This window comes from Sesamum indicum, linkage group LG6 (genome assembly GCF_026168435.1).
Source record: "Sesamum indicum cultivar Baizhima isolate 11 linkage group LG6, ASM2616843v1, whole genome shotgun sequence".
Taxonomy (NCBI): domain Eukaryota; kingdom Viridiplantae; phylum Streptophyta; class Magnoliopsida; order Lamiales; family Pedaliaceae; genus Sesamum; species Sesamum indicum.
The window spans coordinates 1,738,583-1,753,495 of record NC_142662.1 but is presented as its reverse complement, the minus strand read 5'-3'; the positions used below and the strand labels follow the sequence as shown (position 1 = coordinate 1,753,495).

Sequence of the window (14,913 nt, the reverse complement as noted above, 5' to 3'; positions counted from 1 at the left end):
GGTTTTTTGATTATTATCATATTAAATTTTAAGTTTCTATTAATTAGTCATTGTTACATTAGAAAATTTAATTTATTTATAACTTTTTATTTTATTAACTTTTTTAATACATTTCCATGTCTCTTCAAATTTTATTTTGTCAGGTAAGAAAATATATTTTATTTTTATTTAATTTAGATAAATGTTGAATTATTTGAGTTTATCCAGAAGATTTATAAATTTGTTCAGATGAATTGGTTATGAATGATGTCCATAAAAATAGGTTGGCCCAAAGAGGCCTAAACGATCCGAAAAGAAGGAAGAAACGAGAGGCCTGTAACATCCTAGAAGGCTCAAAAACATTTGATATGCGGTCTTGGCAGGTGCCCCTTAGAAAACAGAGGTAGCCCCTAGAAAGCAAACATGCGGGTGGCCTTGGTAGGTGCCCCCTAGAGAGTAGACAGGCGGGCGGCCTTGGCGGGTGCCCCTCAGAAAACGGATTGACAAAGGAAGGAGGTTGAAGGCATCCTCCTCCATTTGGCTTATGAAGAGATCTAAAGCTTAAACCAAGCTTACCAATCCATGATGAGAATGTCCCGCTAAAAATTACCAAACTTAGCCTAAGAAGGAAGCCCAATACACTAAGAACAATCCAAGAATGAGGCCTGGTACGAGGCCTGCCTTCCAAGCCCAACTTTGGAGGGTGGGAGGCCTCCTCAAGAAGCCGGACTCCTTAACCTAGAAGGACTTCTTGCAGAACAAGAGTTCTTGCATAGAGGGAATCCTGCTCCAACCAAAGACATGCTGCTCAAGTCAAGGAGGAGATAAAATCGTACATTATCCCTGAATTTTTGCCTTCTTTCTCGGAAAGACAGGTCACCCCAAAGTTCTTGCCAAGAGAGGCTCATTCTCTATAAATACAGGCAACACCCCTTAACATGGATACTTGCAGGCCCCCTTCAAGAAGCTGGAAATTGTCTTGCTATTTCATTGCAACTCTCAACTCGTGCTTTTGCCATATTTTACTCACGAAATTCTTATTTTTATTTCAATTTCTCATATCAGCATCCCTCAAGAAGGACACCTTCCCTCTATTCTAATAAGTGCCGAGTTGAGAAATTGAGAAATCCCATCAAGAAGGCGTTCAAGAAAAAAAAAAAAAGAAGAAAGAAAAGAAAAGTTCATTTTTCGAACCCCATCTCTGAATATTTCTATTCTAATAAGTGCCGAAATCTCCACTTATTAGAGTGGGGTACTATTTATGTATGCATATTACCACAAATATGCATGTTAAATTTTGATTAATTGTTAAGTTTAATTGACTTAATATACCAATAAAGACATTTTCCACTATCTAACATCTTATTTGAGAGAAAAGCTCATCATGGAAAAATATTATAATTGATGTAAACATCACATAATTAATAAACTCAAAAATAAAAATAATTAAAAGTATTAAAAAGGCAATGAAACCAAAAGTGGAACATACCAGGACTAATTTTTTACAATAACTACAACATTATATTAAAAACTAGTTTTGAAATTACAAAATGATATCAAATAGAAAATTACTTCAATAATTAATATAATATCGCACAATTGACAGCTAAAAGAATTAATTAACAACAATAAAAAAAAAAGCAATTAATATAAGAATTGAACGTACCAAGACGTGTGAACTTTGATAATTATTGTAAAAATTGCATCATTAATAAACTAAAAAAAAGAAAATATTCCAATAAAAACATTAAGAAAGTAATAAAATGAAAAAGCGGACATACTAGGACCGAAAATGGTCTCTCTTTTCGTTTGTTATGAAATTATTCTTACCATTTATTACAAAAATCATATGAAATACATTAAGAAATTGCAACACTTATGTCAATATACTCAGTAAGGAGTGACGTTATCTTACATACAATTTTTCACGGTTTTTATGAAGGAAAGAAGTTATTACGCATTATTGCAATTATCATACGAAAATTCATTATATATATCGAAAGCTAGAACATACGTATAATAACACCTGTTTCGTTTCTTTCCAAAGGCATACTGAAGTCAATATAATTCAAAAAATCTAATAGCAATTCTTTTAAAAGTATATATAAAATTTTCATGAAAAATATTATTTTTAATTACAGAATAAAAAAAACAGAGGACTTAAAAATTATAAAATTATATCATATACGAAAAAACTTAAAAAATCATTATAAAACCACATAATTGATAAACTAAAAAATGAATTATTTTCGACAAAAAAAGAACATTAAGAATGTAATAAAATGCAAAGTTGGACATACTTCGACCAACGACAATATTGTCATACATATTAAGTAATATAATTATTAGGAAAAAATGATTAGTCACATCAGGAATATAATTTTAAAAAATATCCAATAGAGAATTTTATTAATACCAAAACTGGAATAAATATATTTTTTGTGATAATTAATTCAAAAATTGAAACATATTGAATGAGGATAATTAATACAAAAACTAAAAGTTAACATAATGGTAGCAAATCTGTACATATATGGTCAAATATATTAAATAACATAATTATTGGAAAATACAATTAAAAAAATATAAAGTTATCATCACCGTGTCGTATTGATTTAAAAGTGGTTGAAATATTTTCCTCATATAAATTTAAAAATTCAATAGCAATTCTTAAAAAAGTATATAGTTTTCATTCGCATTCATATTATTTACTATAACTTAGATTATAATATTACTCTCTCATTTCTATTTGAGTTACATAATATTGTATTTTATATTGAATTAATATTACTTTGTATAATTGAAAAGAGTTTCAAAGGTTGAATTTTGAAATCATCAATTTTTGTATTTTTTATTTTGAAGAATTACCTATTGATTATTTCTTAAAAATTGTTGCATATATCAGATTAGTGGTATTTCAGTAGAATATTTGGCCAAAAAAATACAAGAGATGAGGTATTTATCAAATATTAAACCATTAATGGAAGTGGATATTAAACACCAAAATATCAGGAAAAATAGATACAAATAATTCCATATTATGATACATAAAACATAATAATGAATTTCGATGTATGCATTCATCGCATGTAACTTATGTACTAAATAACATTGTTATGTGGTTAAAAACATATAATAATGTGTACGCTAATTAAAAAGGGTAAAATACAATTTGCCCCTCGAATTATTCGTCATATGACTTACTTTTCTAAAATAGTAAATGTAATTAAATTTTTAGACAATATTCTCGTTAGATTATATATATAGTTAAAAAAAATTCTTTTTTTTTTAGCATTTTTGTATTTTAAGTTTAATTAAGATGTTCTTAATTAAAAAATATCTTTTATTTATAATAAAGTAAAATATAATTAATGAGTTAAATAGTTTGAATTTTATTTTTTTACAGACTCAAAGTTAATTTATAAATGAGTACAATAAATACACAAAAAAATTTCATGAAAAGATTTTATTAATCTGGTAATAAAATTAAGCTATGAACTATTTATTCTTTTAGATAAAAATGAATAATTACATATCAGTTTTTTAACATATTTTCTTTAAACAAAATATGATAAAATATATTTATTTATTTCTTTAAAATATTTAACTTTTGGTTAAGCATATATATATTTGTCAATTTTTTTTAAGAAGCATAAATAAGTTGTTGGTTATATTATATTTATTGTGTATCTACTATATATAGATATTAATTTATATTCTACTTTTAATTTAAATTCTCCACTTATTAAAAAAATTAATTAAAAAATAGTTTATTGATGATTTAATGTACAAAATACTAAAATATATTGAAAATAATATAATTGTTCAAGGCATGAGGGGCATTTTTGTCCAATCAATGGGTAAGTGTTATATTTGTTAATTTATGGAGATAAATGTTACATGATGAATAATTCAGAAGGACAAAGTGCATTTTACCCAATTATAAACAACGAGATAAGATTTACAAAAAAGAATAGTGTTGATGTATGTATTATCTGTGAGATTATTTCGGACAAGAAGATAAGATACAAAATTTTAAGAATTGAAGTAAGTAAATTTGTTTTATATCGTACTAAGTGGTGCATAAAAAAATGTTATAGCGGCAAAACAAATATTCTCATTGTGCATCAACCATGTCAATAACATTGTTCCTCCAACATTAAATTGATCAATAGTAATGTCATGTTATCAAACTTTTTTGCAACCATAAATATAGGCATTTTAATTACATTAATCTTCAATGTATTTCCATGTTTCTTGTTTCTGAACAATATTATTCCATATGTCAATATTGTTTTCACCATAGGACAACATTAACTAGGTTAAGAGTAGATATGAGGTCAAGAATGTATCTCCAAAGACAAAAAAGAAAGAGACATGAAACATAATTCATTGAATTTCATTACTATGATTTTGTTTGCAACATAATTAAATAAAAAGTTTGAGCATATACATCATAATAGATTTGAAGAAATTAAGTTTAGCAATGCAAAAATTTATTCCCTCGATGCATTGCTATAATGCATAAAATATGCGTAATTCACTTATTAACGTTTAAGCAGTGCGAACAGAATTTATGTTTGTTTTTATTGTATGATGGTGATTGATAATGCACAAACTTAAATTTCTTTTATAAATGAACAAGTTAATTTTAGCCGTCTAATGAGTTCAATGCACAACTTGAAGCCTAATTTGATAGAAGTACCCCAAGTACGAGTATTTATATTTTTAAAGTACGATGTGTGGATGGTATTTTATTTATAGGGTCCTTTTTTAGTTTATATTATTGAATAATAGTGATATGTGCTAATATTAATATTAGCCCCCAAGCTAATTGAAGCCCAAGTAGGAAAAGGCCCGTGGAGGACCAAGCTGTCGAGGATCCATGTATTTCATAAGCAGCTTAATCTAGGTCAATCAGAACCGATCAATCGAACCCTAAGATGTATAACATGTGGCATAATTTACCAAGCTCCATATGGCATTCGTACATTAGTGTTAATCTACAAATATCCTTCAAATCGAATATTCGAGTATCTTAAATGCATCGTTACTTTCTGCTTTGATCTCTAGACCATTACCTAACTTGACCATCGAAGTACTCTCGCTAGAAGCAACCTCAACACAACACAGTTGTTGATCTCGGGCTTATTTTCTAACAACCCGAGGATTCCTGTCAAGCCTATGACTTGTCGAACTCATCAAATAGTAAAAACAAGGGACAGTTATATTTGCACTATCTGACTTATGGTCTTTTTATATAAATCATCCCTAACTTTTGGATAATTACACATACACAACCAAAAACATCAATGTCATTTAAACAAACCATGCATCCATGCTTTTCTAAAAACTACACATACACTTACCAAAAACATCAACATCATTACACAAACTACCCATACTTTTTGGCTCTCAAGGGTGATTTCTGGAATTATGCAAAAGGTATCGGTGTTCTGTGTAAATAGATTATAGGTCAAAGAGTGTACATATAATTATTCCTTTAAACAATGGTGCTCAAACTTAATTGTCGTATGCAGATAATTATTGAGCAGACTCGAAAATTTTGAATTAAAAGGCATCAAACGCCTTCTCCTCCTTTTTCTTTTCCTCCCCCTCTTTTCAAATTTTTACATTAAGAGATAACTTTATATGGAAACTTTTAACCATCATATATTCATGATGCTGATATTGAGCATTAATTGTTAACAAAAGTCCATTGGGATTTTTTGAGTGATTTGAATAAGCAAAAAAGGAAAGTTAATAACAATACAGTGGTCAAAGTTTAAAAAATTTGCAAACTACTATTTTTCACATGATTTACCAAGTAAAAGCCTATAGTGGATATAGTTATATAAGTAACGATGTTGTCCTAATATCAAGATCGTTGTAGAAATGTGTGAAAAGTATTATTTTATTTCTCATTGCAAATTAATACTTGACGTTGTATTTCACTTTTGCTAGGTGAAAATATCGATTTGACACTTTTAACTTATTTTTTAAGGAGTTAAGTTGAATAATTTTAACATCAAAATAAAGAAAGTGATCTATAGAATAAGTCCCGGTTAATAGTTGAATTCAGCATGACAAGTTTGATTGTAGTATTTGTAAATAGATTAAGAATTTTGTACTACACTACTATACTATTTAGTACGGTTGGCATAAATTACTTCCCATGTTGATAGATACGATTGTTTTTATCACATTTACTGAAATCAATGAATGATCGTAATATTAAATAGTTTGTTTTCGCATTTATTTAAACGTTAAGGAATGTAACACGTGTTGAGATCGTCGAATTTAATTTTATTTCATGTTACAATATTCCATGCAGATAAAAATGTTGTACGTAAAAAGTAAAAACCAGTATGTTTGTTCTTTCAAGTACAAAGGCAACGGTATTATGCTCTGTGTTGTTAATTGATCACAAACAATGATCCACAACGAGAAATTTTCATAAGAAACAAGTTTCTTGGACGAACTTGCATTACATAAGCTTACTACTCAACTTGATTATAAAGTACTCTAAACATGTTCATCTTCAATTCATTCCAAATCTACATTTCCCTAATCAAACCTCGTCCGATTTTCGTGATTCTTGATTTTATAGAACCCTCTGTTTAGCTACTATCACCTTTGGTGTCAAACTTAGCAATATGTTCGAAGCATTTTCACGTAATGCTCTAAAACTCCAACACGTTCTGTGAATACTAACATTTCGACCACTTTTTGTTTCAAATACAATATCTCTCAAACCGTTAGTCGTCTCGACTCAAACAAACATTCCCTAAAAAGCTTATGAAATTCCCTAGAAAATGAACTTTATTTCATCGCAATCTACAGAGAATAGCTCAAGTTATTCTCAGATGAATCAAGCACAAAAACACACCCAAGGCCTCAACCAGCCAACCTTGCTATGCATCCCAATCCATGTCCTACTCATCAAATGCACAATGCTGTAGATTAAAGCCAATCGCACGGTCCAAATTCAAAATTTTGCATAGCTCGGATCCGCGTTAATTGTCTCTCCACCAATTAGCTTCTGCCTTCAGGATATGAGCCCCCCAACTCTCACTATTTAAGTCCGCCCATCTTTCACCATTACACGCACCCACAAATTGTAGCTAGATTCTATCATCGGTGCATAGATCTACACCCCAATTTCCTCAAATTCCGAAACCCTAATCCTTCCCCGAATTTCTGTAGGGAATTCTCCATGGCCACCACAGAGGAACCAGTTCTCCCTAAGGAGCCAGAGGTTGAGGTACCCGCCGCTGAGGAGACTGCCGAAGAAGAAAAGTCTACGGAGAGATCGACGAAAACCAAGAAAGTGGCCGCTCCCAAAGAACCCAAGACGAAGAAAGTCCCTGCTCCCAGAAAGCGTAACCCCCCGACTCACCCTCCTTACTTCGAGGTATTCATTGAGTTGTTTTCCTTTAATTTTGGGTTCTGAGTGTCATGAAATGCGATCTGAATGTTTGTGTGCATGCAGATGATTAAAGAGGCGATTGTCACGCTGAAGGATAGAACCGGATCGAGTCAATACGCGATCACGAAGTTCATCGAAGATAAGCAGAAGAATCTGCCGCCCAATTTCAGGAAGCTTTTGCTCGTTCAATTGAGGAAGCTTGTGTCTAACGACAAGCTCGTCAAGGTCAAAAGTTCGTATAAGTTGCCATCGGCTCGTTCCGCCAAGCCGGCTGCTGCTTCTGCTCCGGCAAAGAAGAAGCCAGCTCCTGCCTCGAAACCCAAGCCCAAAGCCGCCGCTACCAAAGAGAAGAAGGCTACGGTTTCTAAAGCCAAGCCCAAGGCTAAAACCGCGGCTGTGAAATCCAAAACGTCCGCTGCCCCGAAAGCTAAACCAGCAGCAGAGGCGAAGCCCGCGGCGAAAGCCAAGCCTGCTGCTAAGCCGAAGGCGGTTGCCCCTGCAAAGGCAAAGCCTGCACCAAAGAGGAAGGCGCCGGAAAAGCCAAAGACCGAGAAGAAACCACCGGCTAAGGTGGCTAAGACGACAACGAGGTCGAATCCAGGGAGGAAGGCGGCCATGAAATCTCCTCCAAAGAAGGCTCCGGTGGCCAAGAAGGCGGCAGCGAAGAAGACTCCGGTCAAGAGCGTGAAGTCTAAAACTGTCAAGTCTCCGGCGAAGAAGGCCGCCGCGAAGAAGGGAAAGAAGTGAGAGGGTAGTTTGGGAAATGACGTTTGTTTGTAGGATAGTATTGTAAATTCGTCATGGGCCTTTTGGTTGGTTTAGCTGCTTCAGCGCTACAGAGTATGATAGGATTGGATTTTTTTATTTTCCTTTTCCTTTTTTGCCCTTTCCTACATATCTTTGTTTCCTTTATCAGGTTTTTAGGGATTTGAAATAGTTCATAGCTGTACTCATATGCTCGAATCAAATGCGTCCCAATATGAATCATTAGTTACATTTACATCCACCCTTTACTTTGTCATAATTCGTATTTAATTCGCTATTCCCCCGCGTCATGGCTGAGTGATTGTAAAACTGTTACACTGTTGCCCAAAAATGCTATGGTGTGATTGGAGTTCACTCTTGACCGGGCGACTTACGGCGGAGTGCAAGTCAGTGCATGTTCTTACGCCAGGAACGGTGGTTGAGTGAGATGAAGCTTGGCACGCCGTGAATGGAAATGAGGAGAGGAATTCGGGTTTTATATGTAGCACATCAAGGAGACAAGTCGATTGCGATATCTTGAAAAGCCTCCTACATGCTGGTTTCAAGATATGTACCGTTCTTTTCGAGGTAATAAGTTGCGTTTTATTTACTTGTAATATTTCGTACAGCAGCTTAAAAGCTTTAGGTCTCTTTGTCATAGTATTGGGTAAGGAACTTGCTGCCAGAAGTTTCAGCATTCATGGATGTGGTTTGGAGGCAAGTGGGTATGAGTGGCTGTAGCAACAGCTAGAATTATTGTAAGATGTTGCACAGGTTATAACTTGGAGCTGCCTATCTTCGTTTTTGACCTCTTAAGTTGCTTGGATACACATTGAAGATGATAACATTTACTCTTATTGTAAGTGCAGGTGAACCAACTGTAAAGATTCCCTACAGACGGGAGAAATATTTGGTACCAGGAATGCAAGTAGATTCATAATGAGGTATGTAGAAACACAATGGCCATTTTAGGAAGTGATGAGAGTGTCCTGATATCAGAAGAACAGATTTTCTGAAATAAATAGAGATGTTTTTAGTGTTCAAGCATTATCTAGTTTAATCTGTGTTTAGTATCAAGCCATTGCCTAATGACCTTGTCGCGACTGGGAAACATTTTTAAGCTATTCGTTTTCCCTTGAAGATATATACTTTACTTCTTGGCTTCTGAAATATCTGTTAATGCATTTCTAAGGGATTCAATCTGGCATTCTTCCATTTGTTTCTGACCTCATCATCTTTTCAGTTTTAGCACTTGCTCTCTGAGATCAGTGACGCCATTGGTCAAACCCATTCTCATCAATTACTTTGTTCATTAACTTTATCACTTACCTTTTTCTATGGTTTATATGGTTTACCTAGCCAAATAACACGTGGTTAAAATCCACTTCCAAGTATTTTGTCTTTGCTTCGAATTATGCATGCTTCCTTTTCTTAACTTCTATGACATCAAGATGCAAAATTTAGCAAATTTAAAGTGTTCATTCTATTATTTTTTGTTCAAGCTTGTCAATGCTGCCTTATTCTTGTCGATTGAAGTATTCATATAAGCTGCTTTTTAGTGATTATGTTTTAGTAATAGTATATGCCACACAGCTCTCTGCAGGTTTGACTCACACAAATCAGAATTCGCTTAATATGATTTTGGCATCTCTAGAAGGATATGGCACTATAAACAAGTATTCCTATAAATTATTTGGAATTTTGTTCTCTTCTTTTTCTGTGATAAATTCCCTTAGCAAATCTCATGAGGTTAGCTAACCTAGGGTTGAGTATTACGTGAGAGAGCTCGTTAAATATTTGAATTTTCCATCTTAGTTTCATATTCTATTTTCATGTCTAGAAAAACAAGGGAAAGCCAGTTTAGGTAAATTGATTGTGTCTAGGTTTTCTTTCCTTATTTATTTGTGGTAACTGTGTAGGAAGCTTGTGATTTGTTCACAGGTTTATTGTTTTATCTCTGTTGTATCTGTTCCTAGCGAACGCATTTGACTCGTTATATCTGTTTTAGTGGACACATCTCACTAGTCATCAGCTCTGAGTTTTCTTGTTGATAAGTTAGTCATGTTGTGGGACTGAGGCAGGCATATTAAATGTGAAATAGACTTGCAAGTAGGTGATACTGATTCTTACATGAATCTTGATTCAGTAGTAAAAACAAAAATATAACGGTTCATGGGGCGCGGGTAGGGGGGTGTGAGCGGTTGCGGGGTTTAAATACACTTCTTGTCATCATCCTCGTGGAGAAGACACATTTTGACGTTGGATCATGAATTTAAATGCTGTTTGTCGACTACTGCAGGATAATTAATGCTACTAGATTAAAGTGCAGGTTTAGCACTTGCATTAGGGTTTGTGAGGACTGCAAATCTCATTTGAGTATTTGTGATCTCTCTCTAGGGAGGGATTGCTCATCTTTTTACCCGTTTTATTGAAACAGCTTATCACATTGTGGTATTACCCAGGGTTGAGGGCATCAAAGCAAAATCCTCTTTGACCAAAGTAGTTCCTACACCAATTTAACTTACAGGTGAGACTTGTGGAGATAAGTCAGAAAACAAAGTCAGGTAATATTTAAACAGAGCTTAAGGATAGTTCTGAAATATTATCACAAGAAATAGGAAGTCTGTTACTTTGGAAATTAACTGTTGATGAGCTTGTTGCTTAATTAGCAACAAGCAAATATTTTCTGGGGGAAGTCGCTGAATCCAAATTCCAAATATTAAGGTGAGAAAATTTATGCTATCCGAGCATGATTAGCTGTCACTTGGTCTCCTTCATTCGTGCTGTTCTCCTACTGCCTGCACTAAGATAATGTCGTTTTGTTTCTTAAAATTGAGTTAACATATGAAATCATCCCACCTTGGTCTAGATGGAAAAATGTGGTACTGAATTGCCACGACTATTTATTTGAATCTTTTGGCTATTGTTCTTAATGCATGGGCAAATTAGGCGTGAACAGTGTGCTAGATATAGACTCTAAGATGCCTGCTGTGGTTTCTACTCTACAGACCTCTCCTCATCACATTCAGAACTCAAGACAGTGAAATCCAGGGGTTTGGCAGTTAGTTTTACAGTCTGACTGATACAAAAAGCCTGCCAGAGCAACATATAAGTTACCGGTTCCAACTTGTATCTTCCCAGCAGGCACTATTTCATCCCAAAAAGGTATTTCACCTGAATTCACTCACGTAGTAGAATTTAATTAATTGATCTTTAGGTTGAAAAAATTCACCAAACCTCATCTTCTCTTCTCTTCTCTTCTCTTCATCCACTTATCTTTTATAAATGCCTGTGGAGCAATTTTGTCTTGCTGATTGTCAATGTGTCAAATCGCTCTCTCAACATTCTGAATGGAATACTTGAGCTCTTTCTGAATGTTCAACCTTGTAGGTGACAGAACTATGTCCTTCCAGACAGACCCTGTTTCATATGCTGGGTGCGGGTTGTTGTAGAGCTCGAATATGGAATCTGCTGCATCATTCAACCTTCCAACCACTTTCAGGCAGTCTATCTCATCTGGATCAACCAACAAATTCTTTTCTCTGTCTTTCCATGCTATTAACTTCACAACCATATCTATGTTAGTATCTATATATTTCGAGAAACATTGTTCACAACTTGATATATAAAATAGATTTGATGCAAGTTGCTTAAACCTTGGTGAAAATGAGAATCTGGAGTTGGGATACTTGGACTTAGGGAGTGTTTGCAAGCGCTTCAACGAAAAGTGTTTTTCTGCTTCTGATTCCAAAAAAGCATATTTCAAGTGTTTGGGGTACCAGCTTTTGTTTTTGAAACGGCTAAGAAAAGTGCTTTTAGATCAAAAGCTATAAGCACCTTGAGGGGTGTTTTTAGCTGGTTTTGCTTTTTCTTTTGTAAATAAATCCAATTTCATTTCTTACAACTTCACCCTTATTATAATAATCTTAATTTAATTTTATCGTTTTTAATTTATTTTTAAAATTATATTTTTAAAGTTGATATTAGAGTTTTCAAATAATTTTATATTTTAACAATAATTAAATTTACACTTTTACATATTTAATATTTTAAGTTTCTTTTTTTATATTTTGCGTGCTATATTATTTAATTATACTATTTCTTTCACATATTATTTGATTAATTAATAAATTAATTATTTTTTGCACTCATACAAATTTAATTATTGTGTATGAATTAATAATTATATTCCTAAGTGGGAGCATGATTAAATTAAATATATTTTTAATATTTTTAAAAATATAAATATGAAATACTAATCGGAATAAAATTTATGATTTTTCGTGGAAACTTCCGTTAGTGATGCTACGTGGCATTGATTCACTTGTTTAACAAAAGAAGTTTTTGCAAACACTCCCTTAATATTGATTGTTAAGTTGAGTTGGTAAAGCTTAATTAGATGGTAGACATAAGAAGAAAGAGAAGAGCGATTGTACCTTAGGAGGGCCTTCCAGTGCATTACTGCTGTAGAGTCGAGCATTGTCAACTAGTTGGCAATATGTTGAAAAAGCTTCTGCAAATCTCTTGTGCGATTTTAGCTGTGAGTTCACTCTTACTGCTCTTCGGCATATTAGAGCTCTCCTGTCAGAAGCAAATATGTTGTTAAGTGTGAGGTGAAGGAATATTATATGTGAATGGTTTCACATACATACCTTATTCCTCTAATGACTGCTAAATAAGCATCACACACAACACCAACTAGCTCTATTCTGTATGGTCTTCTCTTCATAGCTCCATCCTGGTGTTCTTCATCAATTTGTTCCCAGTAGTTTTCTGTTACAACACCATCTTCATCTACTTTGTAACCAACTCCCATGCGATACCTGCGGCGGTGAACATTCCTGGCCATGGTTATTGTCTGCACAACAAACGGTACCCATGAAAGAGTTCCATCCATGATCACATCTCGTCCTTCGTTCAGTGCAGTTACAAGCAGGGATGATGCTGCATCTGTAGATGATTGGTGCACCTACAAATGCAAGTCAGCTAAATTAGTGTTCAGAATGTCTTTGCCAATACAATTTATTTATTGTTTTTAATGTGAAATGGAGTATCTAGTAAAGAATTTTAAACTCTTAAATGATATAAAATAATTTTGGAGTTTATGCTCCTCTGCAGTTTATATTAATCAAGTCCAGAATGGCGAAACATAGATGATGTAAGCTTCTGGTCATATGATGTCTGGAAAGAGATGCATACCAGTTCAGCCGTTTGAAGCATGTCATGGTGCCCCCTAGAGCTTAGTGCTTTATAAATAACATCCGACTCTTTGAATGCATCAGCCTCTATCACAACAGCATTTGCAGCTGCTCCTGCCCAGAATGTTCTGTTCCACCCCAGTTACAAGATATATTAGGTAATAAATCACAGTTTTTTCTTCCTGGAAAATTTTTATAACTCTTGCAGAGCATGATACATTGATATAATACACCTTATTTTCATCCCGTGTAGTTAATATGACATTGGTATTCTTACTCTTTGAGGATGTCCTTAAGCACAGTACTCTTCCCAGCTCCCATACCTCCCCCCATCAGCAGGAGGACGGGGCTTCTGTCTTTATGAGCCATGGGAACCATCACGTCGGTGCACTTATCATCATTGGATACGAGTCCAATCGCCTTCATCTCCTCTACGAGTGTGTTAAATACTCTTGCCACCTTCAGATTCTTTGTCACCCTCTCGAATCTCTGTTCTCTTTATGGCAAAAAGGAAAAAGGAAAACAGAGGAGGAATTTATTGTACAGAACCCTATTACTAACATGTTGGTGATGTTAGCTATAATAGATCATTAACCAACCATTATTCTTGGATTCAAGAACATGCAATTCACATTGTAATCATACCTTGTGGCTGCCATAACAATGTGCTTAAGCTTCTTTTTTGGCTCGGTTTCAGCACCAAGCACCTGTAAATAACAGTTACTAACATTTTCACAGGAAATGTGATGCCTGAATCGATGATCAGATTCAAATTGAGGTGCAGGGAGATCAGAGCACATGCCTGACTGATCATATAAGAAGTGTGTTTCCAGTGAAAGGCAAAGTAGCTGAGAATACATCTCTCAAACTCTTCCACCATTTTTATGAAGAGGGAATCAGCATCTGGTTCACTTGCAAAATATTCAAACACATCATTCTCACACCCTTCAGCTTTTTTGATGTAATTGGAAGCCAACTTGCACAGGTTTGGGCACTCTTTTTTGTCCTTGAACCCCATTTGTCTAGCTGCTCATACAAATAAACACAATTCATGTCCACACACACACAGCACACAGTGTGAGGAATATAAAAAAGATCCAGACAACAGAATAACAATCATAAATCTATGTCTCTAAAGGGTGTTATACATGATCAAGATACGTGCGTCAGATGCGTGCATGCTAATGTGATTCAATCGATAAGAATGTGATTAATTTACCTACATAGTGAGAGAACCTCTCAATGCTTACGACCTGCCCCGCGCCCGAAACTTTTATCTTGGGAACAATTCGTTGATCTCTGATTTTCTTGAGACGAAAATGCACAGCAGCAGCTATGATTAATCCGATTGAAGAGGCTACGATAATTTCCGTAGATGTGGGATTCATGTTTGTGTTCATACAACCTGCTGCAGGTGAAGGACAAAATGCATCATCATTAACACAATCTGTATACATATAAACATTGTTTGTTGGGTGAATAATAATAACAATATATGTTGAGATTACCTTTCTGCATGTCTTGATTCAGCAAAGGAGAAGAAAGAGGAATTCTCCTGTTGAT

The 14,913-nt window shown here is 34.2% G+C and overlaps 2 protein-coding genes and 1 long non-coding RNA gene across 3 annotated transcripts; 2 read left to right on the top strand and 1 right to left on the bottom strand.

The window, feature by feature from the left end:
• The first annotated feature begins 7,071 nt into the window (after positions 1–7,071).
• LOC105165336 (uncharacterized) lies at positions 7,072–8,408 on the top strand. The gene is made up of 2 exons (XM_011084315.3): positions 7,072–7,393; positions 7,472–8,408. The coding sequence occupies exons 1-2, from the start codon at positions 7,196–7,198 to the stop codon at positions 8,153–8,155; spliced, it is 882 nt and encodes a 293-aa protein (XP_011082617.1). The 5' UTR covers positions 7,072–7,195; the 3' UTR covers positions 8,156–8,408.
• Positions 8,409–9,102: 694 nt separating this feature from the next.
• On the top strand, positions 9,103–14,046 carry LOC110012135 (uncharacterized). The gene is made up of 4 exons (XR_016065919.1): positions 9,103–11,317; positions 11,543–13,129; positions 13,271–13,508; positions 13,604–14,046. It is a non-coding gene; the product is annotated as an uncharacterized LOC110012135 (long non-coding RNA).
• Positions 11,395–14,750, bottom strand: LOC105165337 (calmodulin calcium-dependent NAD kinase). The gene is made up of 8 exons (XM_011084319.3): positions 14,570–14,750; positions 14,111–14,376; positions 13,996–14,069; positions 13,628–13,846; positions 13,352–13,478; positions 12,805–13,121; positions 12,589–12,733; positions 11,395–11,714 (listed from the first exon to the last, which is right to left on the bottom strand). The coding sequence occupies exons 1-8, from the start codon at positions 14,748–14,750 to the stop codon at positions 11,478–11,480; spliced, it is 1,566 nt and encodes a 521-aa protein (XP_011082621.2). The 3' UTR covers positions 11,395–11,477.
• Positions 14,751–14,913: the final 163 nt, after the last annotated feature.